The 18,082-nt window shown below is 33.4% G+C and overlaps 1 protein-coding gene across 4 annotated transcripts; it reads left to right on the forward strand.

The window, feature by feature from the left end:
- The first annotated feature begins 5,976 nt into the window (after positions 1-5,976).
- On the forward strand, positions 5,977-9,755 carry LOC130966730 (transcription factor-like protein DPB). 4 transcript variants are annotated; one of them, XM_057891554.1, is made up of 10 exons: positions 5,977-6,197; positions 6,616-6,933; positions 7,201-7,280; positions 7,523-7,566; positions 7,893-7,955; positions 8,064-8,210; positions 8,316-8,384; positions 8,540-8,638; positions 8,965-9,035; positions 9,285-9,755. In XM_057891554.1, the coding sequence occupies exons 2-10, from the start codon at positions 6,710-6,712 to the stop codon at positions 9,517-9,519; spliced, it is 1,032 nt and encodes a 343-aa protein (XP_057747537.1). In that variant the 5' UTR covers positions 5,977-6,197; positions 6,616-6,709; the 3' UTR covers positions 9,520-9,755. The 4 variants fall into 4 exon arrangements, with proteins under 4 accessions (XP_057747537.1, XP_057747538.1, XP_057747540.1 ...); XM_057891555.1 differs by having other exon boundaries at positions 5,977-6,124; XM_057891557.1 differs by having other exon boundaries at positions 5,982-6,124; positions 6,597-6,933.
- Positions 9,756-18,082: the final 8,327 nt, after the last annotated feature.

The raw sequence follows: 18,082 nt of genomic DNA on the forward strand, positions 1-18,082 counted from the left end.
GGGTGGTTGATTCAGGTTCATAGCCTCTCCTGCAACCTGTAACAAAAATTTAATGAGAATAAAATAAAAAAAAAAGTTTAAAACAACATTGACCAATCACTATACCTCATCTGTCTGGGGTGCATTTTGTGAAAGGGGAATTTCTTCTCCCTGTTCTTGTTGGTTAGAAGTACCCTTCTTATGCATTGTCTTTGGAAGTTTCTTCTTATACTTCTTTGCCTTTGTCTAGCAGAGGAGTATAAATATGTTAGTGCAAGGAGAGTGTAATATGTCATGTTACAAGAATAGGGATAAGGAGCAGGGTAAAAGATATTACCTGTGGATCCATAGGTGGGGGAGGTTGAACACTAGCACTGTTCAGATTGACATTAGGTCCTTCATCCTAATCATATAAACAACCAATAGTAAGACACATAAACCCCTCACAATATTTACATGAGACAACTAAACCCTCCACAAATTTTATACGAGACACTTAAACCCTTAACAACTACTACTGTGTACCAAATCGAACCCTAATTACCTGGCCTCTATTCTGGTTTGTGTCAAAGGGTACAATATGCAACCCCTTCCCCTTACCAGCTCTTCTCTCTTTCTTGGTCAATGGCTGCCAGTTTGGGTCCTTTGGGTCATTCTTACAGGTCTTGTAGTAATGCCCAAGCTGTCCACACTTGCTGCACATCACTTCAAAGGTTTTCTTGGCTTTAGTGGCGTGCATCTCAGGTTCTACAGGATCTACCTTCCTCTTCATCTTGGGGCGATGAGCTGGTCTCTTGATGTTGGGTGGTTCCGTTCTTGGAGCATCACATGGGGTCCAGTATTCCTCTGAATTAACTGGTTTGATGCAATGTATATATGTTGCTCTGATTGATTGCATGGTGAGCCATTTATGCACATGCTCCTCTGGCTTCAGACCAATTTTATACATTGCTGCAACAGCGTGACAACAAGGCATGCCTAACAAGAAGCACAATCCAGACATGCAATCCACAAGGTGTTATGATACAATAATTCAAATAATGATTGATTCATAAACAACAAGTATGCCAATATTCAAGCAGCAACACAACAGAAATTTATAAAATTCCATAAGATACAATAAATCAGATAAGATGATTTCATAAACAACCTTACCAGTAAGTTGCCAAACATTACAAGTGCAGGTCCTTTGTTGAAGGTTAACTCCAACCTTGCTTGCCCCTCTGTGAACCTCGAAGAGCACCCTATCATTGTCTCCAGCCCAAATGGCTCTCCACTTGTTAGCTTTAGGTTTCACAAACTCCTCCAGTTTCTTCTGCTGTACTGGTGCCAAATGACCGCTATAACTCTCAAGCTTCTTCTTATGTGTTGCCATTTTTCTCATTAAATAGCATCTCAAGTCTTCACACATCGTTAATATGGGCTTCCCCCGATACTCTACGATCTTCGCGTTCCACACCTCGCACATGTTGTTGGTTATATTATCCACCTTCGGCCCATGACTGAAATATGCTTTAGTCCACACTGCCGGATCAAATCGCTGTAAATACTCCCATGCACCATGATTAATTTTCTTCATTTTCTCCATGCATGCATTGAATTCCTGAAATGTTGTGCATCTTGCTGCTTCCCATACCATTTGCTTTGTTTGCTGGTCTTTGAAATGCTTGATAAAATTTTTCCAAATATGTAGCACACAATTGCGATGGTGTGCATTAGGCATTACTTCCTTGATAGCTAACTCTAGCCCCTGCAATCGTTACAGACATAGACACAGTTTAACAGTTTACATATCAGTTGCATTTTTCATGAAAGATAACAAACAAACTAATTGAACTACCTTCTGCTGGTCACTTATAAAATTCCATCCATGCTGCGTCACTAGCCCCAAATCATCTTGCAACAGCGTTAGGAACCACTTCCAGGTGTCCTTACATTCATTAGGGACAACAGCGTATGCTATGACAAAAAAATGGTTGTTTGCGTCTTGGCCCACTGCACTCAGCAATTGTCCACCATAATACCCTTTCAAAAAACAGCCATCTAGGCCAATTAACGGCCTACAACCCTGAATGAAACCCTTCTTGGAAGCGTCTAAGCTAATGTATAACCTATCAAATAATGGGAGGGCTTCAGGTTGTGGTATTGTCTCCATCAATGCTGTGGACCCGGGATTACTCCGATGAATCTCACTCAAGTAGTCTCTAACCTTTCCATACTGTGCCCGTGCATTACCAATGACCACCTCTCTAGCTACTTTCAAGGCCCTCGTAATCATTCTATAGTTAAGTTGCACATTGTACTCCTCAATCATGTGATCCATTGCCTGCCTTGGTTTCATATCAGGATGGATTAATAGTCTCTTAATGAGCTTTGATGCCACCCAGCCCCTATCTGCCATGTTGCTGCCATAGTCTCTGGCACAGGTGTGCTCATCTATCAGAGTTTTCACCTGGAAACACCTACTAGCACTATTCCAGGATGTGAAAATCAGCCATGGACAATCCTCAGCAGCACATGATGCCCTCACCCTATGCTTTTCATTTTTCATATATAACACATCCTTTCCCTCAAATACAAAGTAGTCTTTTAAAGTCTTCTTGAACGTTTCCATTGTAGGGAACATCTGACCAACCTTAAACACTACCTCTCCATACTCAGTATCCTCACTAAAGGAATCATATGCAGTCCTTCCCTCATCCTCAGAAGAAACTGGGCTCTTGAAGGCCTCACTCTCATACTCATATGGTTTCTCAAAATCACTATCCATCTCCACCTCAGTTGGGACTGAACTTTGGTTACTAGGCCCATCACTCACATTAGGACCCTCACCTGATCCACCAACAGGCCCATCTCTTTGGTCTGTTTGTCCAGCCCCAACACTTGGTCCAGCTTCTCTACTTTGGCCCTCTGTCCCTTTCTTGCCTAGTCCATCTCTTAAGATATGCCTCCTTCTAACACCAGAGTATTTTTTAGATGTTCTCTTCTTTGCAGTCCTTGGTGATTGTCTTGGAGTATTACTACTTACACCACCCTTCTTTCCCTCATGCTTTTTGGGTGACACTGTTTTTTTAGGCACACTATTCTTCTTCTTAGTTCTTCTTTCCTCATCTGTACTTTTGTCCTCAGTTTCATACCCAGCTGCCTCATTACTAGTCTTTTTCTTTGCTGAAACTCCCTTTTTTGAAACCTTTTTCTTCCTCTTACTTTCTTCTTCACTAACACTGTCATCTGTCTCAAATCCAGGGGGAGGAGGCTTGTAAGGCTCATCCTCTGTTGTCTCATATCCATCATCAGTTGATGACGATGATGATGATGAATCCAACACAACAGTCTCATCAGCCACATCTTCTTCAACTACATCAGACATGTCCACATCGTGTTCAAAGTAGATGTATAGCTCATCAGTTTCCCTGTACCTCAACTTACCCTCCCTCATTTAATTAATTTCTACATCTCCTTTAATTACATGGAGTCCAGCTTCCATATTCGGTTTTTCCATATCAAGCCAGAACATCTGCTTATACTCCCGGTAACCCAATTCTTTAAATAATTCAACCAAGTCAAAAAAATTTACGTAATCCAAGTCTAAGGGGGGAAATCTCTTCACTTTACCATCCAAGTAGCAGAGATCACCTTCAGAGTTTCTAACAAATCTCCCCCCATGGTGAAACACAGGAATGACCATATATTCAGACATCTGCAAACAGTTTATTCAAGCTTTAATAAAATCTCCCTAACAATAAACATGTTTAAACAAGAATGACCACCATTATATTATTTAATTCTTTCCAAAATGCACATAGTTCAGGGTTATTTGAATTTTTCCATGACTAGGACCACAAAGGGTTACAGACAATAATGGTTCCTTGTCAGAAGCAGAATCAATTTGGGGGGACCACACAACGCACAAGGGACAAATGCTTCATATAAAATCACTAACCTGAACTGTCTGCAGCGTCCTGACACGATTCCGTCCAGCTCCGTCAACAGCAGCACCAACCCGCCGTGAACTATGACGTCGTCAACACCGTAAGCAGCAACGTCAGCGCTTCCCTCCACCAACACAGCGTCCACAATGGTCTCGAGAAGTGAAGAAGCTTTTGACCTAGGGTTTTCTTGTAAATGTCGAGGCTGGGAGAAGGGTTTTTATGGAAACCCACCTTCTGAAAAGCAGATGATACGTTGCTTCCAACTGAAACGACGTCGTTTATATGGTAATTGGGTAGGACAAATTAGCCCCTGTCCATTTCAATTTCTCCAGCTCAGCACTGATTGAACACGTCATCTACCTCCTATGACAGGTCAAGCACCGAACGAGCCAGCTCAGCGTTTTCCGTCAAGCCTCGCCGGAGAAAAACGCATGAGGACCGCCTTGTGTGACGGAAATCGGGGACAAGGACCGAACTGGATCAATTTTATTTTGAGGGGTCGCGTTGTCATTCTTGGAAATGGACAGGGGCCGGGTTGGTACTTCACTCACATTAGAACCACTTAAATTGTGACATTAAAAAGTAATATTGAAAGAAATAAAGAAAGAAAGAATTATTTCTTTACTTTTTATAAAATCCAAACAAGTTAATCATGATTTAGATGTGTAAATTTTTCAGGGACTTTTTTTTTTTTTTCTGAAGAGTTTGCTAATGTTAAGGTTACTAACGAGAGTTTTTATAATGAAAATATAAAAGTTTGATACTTTCAATGTAAATTTTTAAAAATTGATGAAAAATTTATTCCAAAAAATATATATGTGAATTTAACTTTTATACATTAGCAGTGTTCACTGCATGGAAATTAAACTATAAATTTTATATTTATTTATTTATTTATTTTGGTATTTACTTTTTCCATTGAAACAGAGGAAAAAGGTGGGTATAGGATTCCATATTTGGACCATTAAATGGTCCAATAATAAAATATATTTTTTTATCTTTTAATAATTATTAAATAATTTTATTTAATTTTAACTATAATTTAATCCGTTATATATTATTTAATTATTTAATTTATCTTTTATTTTATAAATTATTATTTTATTATTTATCTATTATGTTTATTAACTATTAGAAACAAAAACAACAACAAAATAGATTTTTCATTAACCGTAATTTTTATAAATATTTTGACAATACTAATCAACGAGTTTTTTTTCTTGATTAGTTACGTCATAAAAATTGTGTTTCTTGATAATTCAATCGATTGGACGTACAACACAATGGATTGAATATCGCAAGTTTCTTCAAAATTCAATTGATTAGAGATGTAACACAATCGATTGAATTGAGAACTACAATGTATATTAAGCCGTTATAATTGTTTCACCACTTTTTTTTATAAATTTATTATCTTATTATTCATTTATCTTATATTTAAAATTCTATCCTCAAATTTTTAAGTTTTTGTTTTGATTTAGATATCATAATGTTATCTTTTTCAATACCAATATTAATAATTGGTGAATAATTTATTACTCTTGCGGTAATCGCAATCTATAGAAATCCAATCAATTTTTTATTATAGTAATTAATTAGTTCGTGAATGAGTCTTTTTCATCTTATGTGATTTAAAAAATAATCTATTGTTTTGATTTCAAAATCGAGGTTAATAAATAGAATTTTTTATTTTGTAATTCCTTTTAAAATCGATATTCAATGGATTGTATTGTATGTCCAATCGATTAAATTACTAAGAAATACGATGGCATATGTAATAGATCAAGGACAAAAAAAATTTCATTAATTCACATTGTCAAAATATTTATAAAGATCACCATTAATAAAAAATCTTTTTCGTTGTTATTTTTATTTTTAATGGTTAATAAACATAATAGATGAATAAAAAATAATAATTTATAAAATAAAAAATACATTTAATAATTAAATAATATATAAATAATTAAATTATAGTTAAAATTAAATAAAAATTATTTAACCATTATTAAAATACTAAAAAAATATATTGTGTTATTGTACTATCTAATAGGCCAAACGTTCAAATCCTATGACAAAAAGATGGAAAATGGAAAGCATTAAGAAGCGGGGTTTGTTGAAGCCGCATTCTCTTTTCCAAAGAGAACGAAGTTAGTTCCTTGTGTTCTGTCTTAAAGCTCCGAAAAACCCTAATCTCTCATTTAGGGTAATTTCTGGTTAGGCTCTATTTCTCAATACAATTGTTTTTGTCATTAAGAACTACGTCGTCGGCACTGCAAAACGATTTTGGTGAGTAATCGTAGTGTCAATATATGCAATTTTATTCTTATCCATTCATATTCATGGATGCTGAAATTGAGAGTACATATGATTTGATATGATGCGGCAAAAGAAAATCTTTTATTAAGATTTAATCTATGTATGCGTTTGGGATTGAACTGAATTATTACTATAGAAAGATTGTTTAGCTGTCCAATTTCAGTGTGTGTTATGTGTTTAGGTGAACCTTATGGCTTGGGAAGATGCCAATTCTTTGATTATTTGTCCCTTTTATGAGAAGAATTTGATGTGCTCTGTTTCTGCTGAATGCTGTTATGTATGTGTGTATGTATGTCATGAGCATTTTCATTTTGTTATTCTTACAGAATGGAATGGAAAGTGGAAACACTGGTTGATTGGATTATTCAGTTTTGTTCATGTCAAACAGGTTTACCACAACTGGTGTTCAATTCAGTTTTGCTTCAGTTCTGTCATTGTGGGTTTCTTCCCAAACTTATCGCTGAGTTAAATAAATTGTCGAGATGGGAACACAACCCGAGCAACCATGTCCTGAGGAAGATGACGAGGAGATGCTGGATCATGGAGCAACAATTTCGAGTCAGTCAATGTCAACAAGCAGGAGTGTGGGGTCACCGTCCAGCCGGAGTGAGCAGACAATGGCAACACCTGCTAGTGATAACACTTTTCTCAGATTAAACCATCTTGACATTCATGGTGATGATGCTGGATCGCAGGGAGCAGTTGCGTGAGTCTTCCATTACCATTATCCTTTGAGCTTGTACTAAATCTATACGTTTGGTTCATATGGTACAAAGTGTTGTTTGACTTGTAGATTTTCTTTATTGATATATGAAATTTTTAACCATGCATTTTTTTCTCCTGGTCTGAGGTTAAAATATAAAAGGAAAACTTGCAAGTGTTAGTTATCTGCTTGTAGTTTCAAAATTCAATGCTGTCTTTGTCTTTTCTTTTGCCCCCCCAATTGGTTCTCATCCATTATGCTTATAAACAGTAGCAAGAAGAAAAAGAGAGGTCAACGGGCTGTAGGAGGAGATAAGAGTGGAAGAGGGCTCCGCCAGTTTAGCATGAAAGGTTTTTTATCTTTCCCTACCAATTTGTTTTCTTTAACAAAAATGTCAGACCTTCTATGGTTATTAGGAGTACCTTTGATCTTGCAAAATTGAATTTAGCATGTCATATACAATTGATTATGAGAAGATAACTGCAAAATTTTTAGCAATGATGTTTAGATGCCTTGTTGAAGGCATTATTGTTGGGAGGTCATGATGCCACTTTTCTTACTCTATTTCTCATTTATTGTTGGCTGTCTCCAGTTTGTGAGAAGGTGGAGAGCAAGGGACGCACAACATACAACGAGGTTATCCCGTTACTTCAAATAAATCTTTTAGTAGCTATAAATTTTGCAAAATGGTTTTCAGTTCTATTGTAAAGAAATTTATCTAAAGATAGAATCCAAACAAAAAAACGTGTAACAGTAATCAATGTATGTTTTATCACGTCTCTATTTTACCCAATTTCATAATGCTCTGAATTCTTTAAATATAGTCTACCTCTTTGGACTTGTTACCTACTATTATTAATATATTTGTGCATTTTATTGTAAATTGTGGTTAATGGATGCATCGTATTATCATAGGTATAATTCATTTTTAAATTTTATTGCGGATTTTGGTCATGTCATAGGTAGCAGATGAGCTTGTTGCTGAATTTGCTGACCCAAGCAACAGTGTTTTAGCCCCTGATCAGGTTTGCTATTCTTTGAATAAGTAACTTGTATACTATGTGCTTCATGCAGATTGAGGTCGTAAGATGTATGTTGTGTTGACTTTTTTCTTCCCGGTGAACCTTTGGCAGCAACAATATGATGAGAAAAATATTCGTCGAAGGGTCTATGATGCTTTGAATGTTCTCATGGCAATGGATATCATTTCTAAGGATAAAAAGGAAATACAATGGAAGGGTCTTCCTCGTACTAGCCAGAGTGATATTGAAGAACTAAAGGTTTGTAAACAATATTTAGTAGCAATTTTACTTGGCACCTGTTGGCTTCTTTTCTCACTGAGATGTTTGACTTTTTTCGCTTCTTCGATATAATTGATTCAACAGACAGAACGTCTTGGGATTAGGAATAGAATCGAAAAGAAAGCAGCTTACTTGCAAGAGCTGGAAGAGCAAGTAAGGAATGCTTACTCTCTAGTGATTTACTTTGGAAATGAGTTGTAGACCTTGTCTGCAAGGATATTTTGCACTTGATTATGGGAAGGCCCTAAAATATTACTTTTATTTCATATTAGTGAATTCTTGCTAAATAATTCTATTATTTTATCAAGTATGTAGGTCTTCAGAACCTCATAAAACGGAATGAGCAAGTATGTAGCTCAGGAAATGCTCCCAGTGGAGGTGTATCTTTGCCCTTTATTCTAGTGCAGGTATATTATCATCTCATCATCTCCTGTTTTTTCCTTTTTGGTGAATTTTTACACTATAAATGGTTGAACAGTTTTCCTTGGACCTTCAATTCTTCAATAATTCTTACTTAATATTGGTTGCAACACATGTTTGAACGAACTAGGTAGCATTTACATAATCAATTGGCTTAAGATTTGAATTTTATGGAATATATTGTTAATTCGTTATTAGATTTGACTTCGCTTAAACTTGTAGGTAAATTAATTAGAATTATATTCTCGTTTAATGTGTCTCTTAATGGATGTAATTTCTAATTAATCTCATTCCTGGATTCTGCAAATTGCAGACACGTCCGCATGCAACTGTTGAAGTGGAAATATCAGAAGATATGCAGCTTGTTCATTTTGATTTCAATAGGTAAGAAGGTTTCAATTGCTTTACCTTGCATTCTTTCGGAAAGAATGGTGAATGCTGACTGTATTTATCTTGTGTATTCTTGATTTTTGAGATTTCTTATTTAGTATAATCACATGGTCAAACAGCACCGCACTACAATGGTCAAATGGAATTGTGTGAAGAATTGTTCTTCCACTTCCCTAGCATCTTATCCATTGGAACTTTATAATGTTGAAATTTAGTTTCTTACTTTCTATGCTCTCTTTGCAGTACTCCTTTTGAGCTGCATGATGACAACTATGTTCTCAAGGCAATGAAATTTTCTGAAAGGCCTCAGAACGATAATAATGTAACGCCAAATGTTACAGATGGCGGTGAAGGTTCTAGCATGTCAGGGTTGTTTCATGTGCAGGCTCCTACCACAGTTTCAAACCCACCCGTGAGGCCTCCATCATCACCACCACTTCCTGGAATATTGAAGGCCAGGGTTAAGCCTGAGCACTAATATGAACTTCTGCCATATTCTCTTGCCTGAGCATGTCTGTATATTTTTGTAAAGTAATTTTTCAAGAATTAACTGATAGACCTTCATAAAAATCATCCAACTGGTATAGCCAATTCACCCTCTAGGTAAGCAGCAGATTAGTTGTTGGTCTGCTTTTCTGTATTTTTGGCAAATTCTTTGCCTACTATATTTCCTATTTTACTAACATAACTAATTATTTTTTCTTCCTTTAGACATTTTTTTTCTAACTTTGTCATTTTCTGGTTATAATAGAGAAATTGGTTAATACTATTTCACTTATTGTAAGCCATTCAGTCTTATGCCAATCCCAGTATTTGGGTTAATACATCTTATGTGTAGTAGGCCTTGTTTTCTTTCAATACATAAATCAAGTTTAAATGAAAAAAAAAAAGGTTATTTAATACGATATTCTTTTGGAAGGTCATGGACTGCTTGCTATATATATACACAGATGAAGTATCTTTTTTCCTATTTTCCTATTTCTGGTTATAAAATATGCATATTCATGCATTATGATGTTTTTATGAGCCGCACAAAACCTGTTTTAGTCTTTAATTGAAGGCCATGTTATAGTTGGCAACGAAGTGACGGAGCCTCCAAGACTTGGTAGCTCTATAATACTAAGTTACTGATGTGTGTTATTGTTATATGATCATTGTGTGTAAGCTTCATTCTATAGCTTTTGGAGTTTTGATTCATCAACAAGAGATCAGAAGTTGTTTCAGGTTTGAGCATTTGGATGTTGTCCATTTGTCGTATGCCGATGCAAATTGTTCACATCTCTTTCCAAGTGCTAACTTGGATGGTGGAATGATGAGCTTGTTGACTCAATTCTTGATCATTTGAAATCAATACAAGGAAATGGACTTGGACACCTCACTTCATTTGAAAAACTTCAATCTATCAAGTTACCCTGAATCGCATGCCTATCCCTCGACCTGGCAAGTTAATGACTAATCCGTCACAGATTGGAGTTGCATATAAGGGTTTGCTGCTAGTCAATAGGTTGCTGCATGCACAAGGTAGGATTTAAACCTCCAACATTTGCTTAAGATGATTAGTGAGTTAACCATTAATTAAACAACCCAAGTTTATTTTCAACTAGTTATTTATCTCGTCATTTCTTCAAACTTAAAAAGGTTTCTGGAATCTCGCAACTTGCATGCAAAGGAAAGGGAGTAATGGCAATTCAAACATTTTTTTTTGGACATGGAGAATATTTATGGGCTTATACTCTGTCTTAATAAAAAAAAATATTTTTGGGTAAAGGTCCATCTTGAATTAAATCTATAATGCATTGTGAAATTGGATAAAACGCTTGTTGTACAAAAAAAAAAAAAATTAAATAAATAAAATAACGCATTTTTGTATAGGGCTTATTTTCTATTTTTTTTAAACATAGAGCTACAGAAAGCAAACGTTTATATTAAAATGTTGTATTTTTTTCATTACGTCTAAATTAAAATTTTCAATATCTTGTAACTTTTAACAAAGCCAAGTTCATTAGATAAAATGTTAGCCTGATATTAGTTGGCGACACTAAAAATATGTAGAATAATATTTTATTAAATTAAAGATAAGTTAAGCTAACAGTTTATCGTAACACGCATATTTAGTAGAAATAGAAACAGGATGATTGAGAATTTGAGATTCACTAAAATTCAAAATTTATTAGTAATTTGAGAAAGTTAAGATAAAAGTTCTTGTTCCATCTTACAAAGTAGATATATTACCTAGTGTTGCAAATTGAATTCAGAATTTCATCATATATATTCGTTTATGTGATAATATCTAGCCATGAAATGACTAAATAAAGGGAAGTGGAGGAACCTTTCAAGTACTCTTAACCAAAAACAATAATAATAAAATACATTCCAATAAATATTGTGGTCAAACTCAAACTGATTTTAAGTAATTATCAGTGGCTTGAAAGTTAATGTCAAAAGAGAATCATGAGTTATATATACACATGAAGAATTAGTATATGATTTTGGTGAGATTTCGGCGCAATAATAAAGAATTTCTATTAATAAATAAAAATAAGTAAATTAATTAACCTATTAAATGGAACGGAATTATTCCCCCACTTACAGCAACTTAACCAATTATTGGAGGTTGTGGTCAAAAGTAAAGTTTATTTGGAGATACAAATAAAATTAAGTGGGTGACTTGGATTAGAAATGAGACCATACAAGAAGCTATCATTATCCCTCATAATGATTTGTAGTTAAAGAATTTAGCCATATATTAATAGTATTTATAGTCGAAGCAATTATATCCGGCCACGTGGCAGTTTCATGAGTTAACAATGAAGTGGGCACTTTATTTTGTCAAGTTCTGAAAATGACGTATTTATTAAGGAATAATTATCATAAATAATAAACCCATAATCATCAATCATAGAATAAAGAAAGGATGTTGCTCTATCTTTAGATTATTTGTTTATCAAGTCCAACCAATTTTGATTTGTTCAATGAAAAATTCAATTAATAATAACATATCCTTCCATACAACTTTAATTATCTCAGATTAATTTTAATTTAGTCAGAAGTTGATACATGATATATGTCCCATTAGAAATAGAAAATTGTTGACTATGCTATCTGCCAATATTCAAAAGTTTTGGTCCATTTTTCATTCTTCATTTTATTAGGATTGCGTATAACAATACAATAAATACGGATATATAGTTTGCTGAAGTATTTTCTTTATTTCGTGTACACTAAAAAACAATTTGTCACTATACTATTAACAAAATTAGATAAGTTAATTAATAAATCAATCATATTACGTGTATATCAAAATCAGTCATTATTATAAAATATATATTAAAATATAAATACACATTAAAAATAAATTAAACTATATATATATTTATACATAAATATATTAGTAATTAATTTTAATGTATAAATAATATTTTTATTAATAAATATATCACTTATATATAAGAATCCGAATGAAATCAAGACAAAACTTTCAAACGTCACGAGTGGGTGTCTATTTTAAATGAAAATTTCGATACAAATAACATGAAAGAGAAGAGAGGCTAGGGAAATTTTGTAATATGACATTACTAGTAGGAATTTTGAAATATATATTATTTAGCTTTTAGTAAGACAATAAAATTTAAGGGAAGAAAACGGTTATCATTGGACAGTTTGTATATATAATATAATGGGAGATATATATATATATATATATATATATATATATATATATATAACAAGAAAACAAAAATATGAAGGAGATTTGAAGACAAATGCAACAATGTAGAGTCATATTCATGAAAGGCACTAGACTTTAAGAAGAAATTGGTGTGCAGAGAATCGGACCCATTAGGGTCAACACTAATCAACATTGTAAGCTATTAATTTATAAGGTTTCAGCTTCATTGCCATTTTTTTTTCAAATTTGTGCTTTAAAATATTCAACAATTATATTATATAATAGATATAAAAAAAATTGAGTTTACTGTTGTAAAAATATTTGATTATTTTTCTATGATATATTTATTTATTATAATAGAGTCCTAATATATTTGGAACCAAGCAAAAACATGATATCACACACACGTACACAACATATTTATTGACATAGCTACTTCATTGGGAAGTTTTAATCTCAAAGGGATCAATTACTATTTACTGCATCTGGAGATAGTTATTCTGAACAACTGAAAAATAATAATGATCATCAACTGTTAAAATCAACTACTAATTAATTTTAATAAGTTATATTACGTACTATAAGTCTATAACATAAAGAGAAATTAAAACCTCTACTAAAATTTAATGGTAAACTTATAGATTTTGATTATGTTTGGTAATTATAATAAGACAATAAACACAAACGTTAAAATTGAAATAGTATCTTTAATATTATGTTTGGTAATTATTGTATATCACCTTCTCGCTATCTATATCATATATGAATATAAGAGGTTGCATTATTTTCTATGAAATATAAATTTTTATTTCACTTTTAAATTATTTATTACAATTATTTATTTATCTTGATTTATTATATTTTTTTCTTAATTTCTTCTCATTTTTTTAATTTGAGAGTTTACAAAAATGTTTAATTGACATGCATTTTAGGGAAGAAAAATAGTAATGATAAATTACTTGTGTTGAAAGTCATATTTTGATTGATGTGTCAGGAATGGATATTATTTGTAGTCGCAAAAGACAAAGCATGTTTCCATTCGTAAATGAATTTCTGAATTTCATTTTCACCATATACGGCCCACGGCATCTCATTTCACTTTGCATAATCCATATGCCCCTCTATCACACACCTTTTTTTAATTACTATTTTTAGTGTTTTTTTTACTACTTATTTATGGATATCGTCGAATTATGGCCTCTATGTATTTGTCTTTTTTTTTTTCGAGAATTTTTTTATTTTTAACATTTCTAAAAAAAATTAAAATTATTTTTACACTACACAAAAAATGTTGAGTATCATCGGAATTATCGTCAGATTTAACGTCGACCTGTACTAATGGATTTAGCGTCGAGTTTTCCAAAGAAAAGGAGGAAAATTTCGTCACTAAAGCCAACGGTAATTATTGGCATGACAACGTAACTCATCTGTGCCAATTTTATTGTCGGTATATTCCACCGGTATCACGGTTGTTTAGTGATCCGCCGATAAATCTGACAGAAAAATTGGGGTAAAATTCAAACGTGAAACTCTTCCCCCCTCACTTTTGCGAACACCTTCTCTCTCTTCTCTTTCTCTCTTCTCGTCTTCTCTCTCCCTTGCCTCTTTCTCTCTTCTTGTCTTCTCTCTCCCTTGCCGTCAAAATTGTCATCGTTGCAACCGTCGGGAGAACGTCGTAGTCGTCGCCACCGCCTAGAGCACCCGTTGTCACCGCCGCTGCATGTCATCGTCGATTCTACTACTGCTGCTGCTGTCCCCGCCATGAAGAACACCGCAGTTGCTATTCATGTCGCCGTCAATGCTGCCTCTGTCACCACCACGTTAAAGAGATTCTGCAACCATTATCATCAGATTTATTGTTAGTATGATTATTTTATTTTTTCAAATTATTTTGTGAGTATAGCATTTTGTTAGAAGTTTTGTTAAATTTGTTTAATGAAATGTATGGTTAGGAGTTATTGTATTAATTTAATGTAAGTAAAAATTAAATAATGCTAGGGTAGGTTAAGTATGGTGAGATTAAGAGTGCTTGAGTTGTTAGAAGATTATAGTTGAGTTTAGTGAATGAGTTTCTTTTAATTGCATTAAACTTATGTCGCTAATTTTGTGTGATGCATGTTGCTAGTTTGGTGAAATTAGAATTAGGTTTTAATTAATTAGAATAATAAATTTTGCTTATTATTTTAAACTAGTTTTTGAATTAGTTTCAACTTGTGAATTTAATAAGTTGTCCTTTTTATTAGGACAATATTATTTCTTTCTGAGATCAGTTTGAGTTTGCTTTTTTTGTTAGCTCTGCAGTAATATTCGAGGTTAGTTTTTTATATCTGAATATAATGAATTGTTTAAATTTTATGTTGGACTTATTTTTTTTAGGATAGAGTTTTAGGATAGAAGTGGGAGAAGATCGCATAGTGGCGCCTTCTTGAAACCCTTATTTGCTAGAAAATTGTGGAGTTATAAGGGGTTGAACACTAGAACAGTTAGGATTTGATATTTTATTGAATGTGTGTATGTTATAATTTATGCTTGCAGCTGTATTCTCTGTGAAAACTGTTATATTTATTTGATGAATATCTCTAAATTAAGGAGAAGTTCTGACGAATTATCGTTTAAATTGTATAAAATATGTTTGATTTGTTAGAAAATAATAATTATATTTAGCTGGATATTCTAATTATAGGTTACACTCTGTCAAATTTTCTGAAAATTTTAATAAGTTGTGTTGTTGGTTAAATTCTAGGATATGTGTTGCAATATGATTCCAAGTCATCGTCTATGAATGTATGATAAGGATAATGGTGGATCGGGGTAGGAGGGGAGGGAACGGGTTAAAACTTGAATTCTTTGAGGGAGTTAACGCATTTGTTACACATATCTTCAGCATAGAACCGTTTAGGTCTAAAGGGATATCTAGGTGTCTGTGTCATAAGTGTCAGCCGACTAAGTGGAGAGAACCTTCGGATATAATGCTTCACCTCTACTGTAATGGGTTCAAGGATAGATATTGGATGTGGATGGAACACAGAAAAGTGAATAAGTAAGCAATTAACCGATCTACCTTGAATTTGAATAGATTCGATGGTTGATCAACGAGGGTTTGGATGGTGAGAGAACAAAACATAGAAGAAATAAATTGGGAGGATAACCAAGATAGATACAGCGTGATAGTGTTTGATGCAATAGGTGTTACGGAGTTGGAAAAGGCTGAACAAGAGCCTAATCCAGAGGCAAAGAGATTTTATCATCTGTTAGAATTTGCCGTGAAACTTTTATTCGAGGGGTGCGTTCATTCAAAGTTGTCTGCATGTGTCAGAATGATAAATATTAAGTCAGAGTCAAATTATATCCAAGAGTCTTTTGATAAGTGGGTCACCCTTTATAACGAACTGGTACCTATCGGGACCACTAGCATTCCCCGCAGACACTACGAAGCAAAAAAATTAGTTTCAAAATTCGGTGAAAATTGATTGTTGTTTGAATGATTATATGCTGTATTAAAAGAGGAATATAGACCTAACTGAATGTAGATTTTATGGATCACTGAGGTTTTAAGCCGAGGGAGAACAGATTGGTAAACGATGGTTAAAGAAAGTTCCAATGAAACAGATGCATTACTTGCCCTTAGGTAAATTGTTATAAATGATGACATTATTAACCTTGGAATAAATGGCGATGTACTACCACAAGAAGACAATGATCTTCAAGAAGAAGACGAGTTCGATTATCAGGAAACTAACTCGGAAGAGGAGGATGGTGAACCAGAAAAAGAAGATGATGAATCTAAATAGGGTTAATGTAAATATAGTTCTATCTTATGTATTTTTTTTTACCAAACTTTGAGAAAAATGTAATATAATAAGCATTGTTTCAAATATTTCGATTACCATTATTTCGTATTTTTAATTTGTATATATGGTATTTCACATCAGGTTTAAAGCACTATTTCAATTATTAATTATTGGGGTACATTATAGATAGACAAAAAAAAATTAGAAAAAAAAACATTTACCAACGAAATATACTAACATTAACAGCCCAGTGAATTTTCCAAAAAAAAAATAGAAAAATATTTTCGTTGGCTTTTACCATCGAATTAATCTACCGGTAAGGTGGCGCGAAGCCATATGCTTTGGCGCCAATGTTATTCGTCAGAAACTTTCCGACGGTAAGTTGCAATAGATCTTGTTTTCTTGATATCCATATTTTGCTGCTAAATTTGACGCAAATTACCATTGGACGCATAAATCTGACAGTAATTTGTTACTGGCGACGTTTATTTCGTCGGATAAATTATGATGCAAAATTCGACGGTAAATAGTGTACTGTCAGATTTTATTCGTTTTTCTTACCGTAAATCCGACGATACTTAATGTTTTTTTGTAGTGCTAATATTTAATTTTATTCTTAATTTTAAAATAAGTTTTAATTATAACATTATTATCTAAATCTATGAGCAATTCATATAAACAAATAAGATGGAGATCAATATTACACTAATGTCTTAAAACAAAATAGTTTACATGTATGTCTGTTTTTTCCACTAACTCTATGTAAATCGAAGTTATTAAACTCGATTTACGCAAACTCTATGTAAATTATCAATTGGAAAGTGTAAAGAGTTTGAAAATAGTTGCAGATAATTGATTCAGATCGCTCTTCGCCAGCAGAAGGGTATTGCGAGGTAAGAAGGTATAATGGACCTCATACATGTCTGGCCACGTCAATATCTAGTGATCACAGGATACTTGAATCCAATTAATTTAATTTACATACAATTTGCATAAATCGAGTTTAATAGTTTTGATTTACGTAGAATTAATGTGAAAATCGGACATGCTTGTAAGCTTTTTCGTTTTAGGGTATTTTTTGTGTAATATTAATCTCCATTTCATTTGTTTATGTGAATTACCCTAAATCTATAAAATATGTAGTTGTTTATTTGGAATGATCAATCTACATCTTTTCTCATAGTATTAAAATTTTTTATCTTCTATATGTACGCAAAATTTGAGAGACTGCTTCTTATAGAAATTTTTCTTAGTCTATTTCCTCGCTTTGTAAAGAAGGAAGAGTCGGAATGGCGTAAAGTGAAGAAATTTTTTTCTAGGGTATTCCAAAGGTGTAACTAAGGCAACAAAAAAGAAAAGGGCCCAATACTTCAACTAGAGGAGCGACCTGTTGGTTCACCAAATGCTGACCTAGTGTTCTCCAAGTTTGAAGGGATCCAGTGTCCAATTACTGACTCCTTTCGAAATTGTGTTATTGAAGTCGAGCCAGTAATGATTGCTAGTTGACACTTGACGCCTATCACTTTTCATCAGTTAGAGAAGCCATTTTTAATACAATAAGAAAATATATTCATAGGGACTAA

Source organism: Arachis stenosperma, chromosome 3 (assembly GCF_014773155.1).
Source record: "Arachis stenosperma cultivar V10309 chromosome 3, arast.V10309.gnm1.PFL2, whole genome shotgun sequence".
Taxonomy (NCBI): domain Eukaryota; kingdom Viridiplantae; phylum Streptophyta; class Magnoliopsida; order Fabales; family Fabaceae; genus Arachis; species Arachis stenosperma.

What these genes read in the sequence shown, in the direction of transcription:
- LOC130966730 (XM_057891554.1), top strand. Translation starts at nt 6,710, where the DNA reads ATGGGAACACAACCCGAGCAACCATGTCCTGAGGAAGATGACGAGGAG. An exon ending in CCGCCAGTTTAGCATGAAAG is followed by an intron (nt 7,281 to 7,522) that starts GTTTTTTATCTT and finishes GGCTGTCTCCAG; the next exon opens with TTTGTGAGAAGGTGGAGAGC. An exon ending in TGCCCTTTATTCTAGTGCAG is followed by an intron (nt 8,639 to 8,964) that starts GTATATTATCAT and finishes TGCAAATTGCAG; the next exon opens with ACACGTCCGCATGCAACTGT.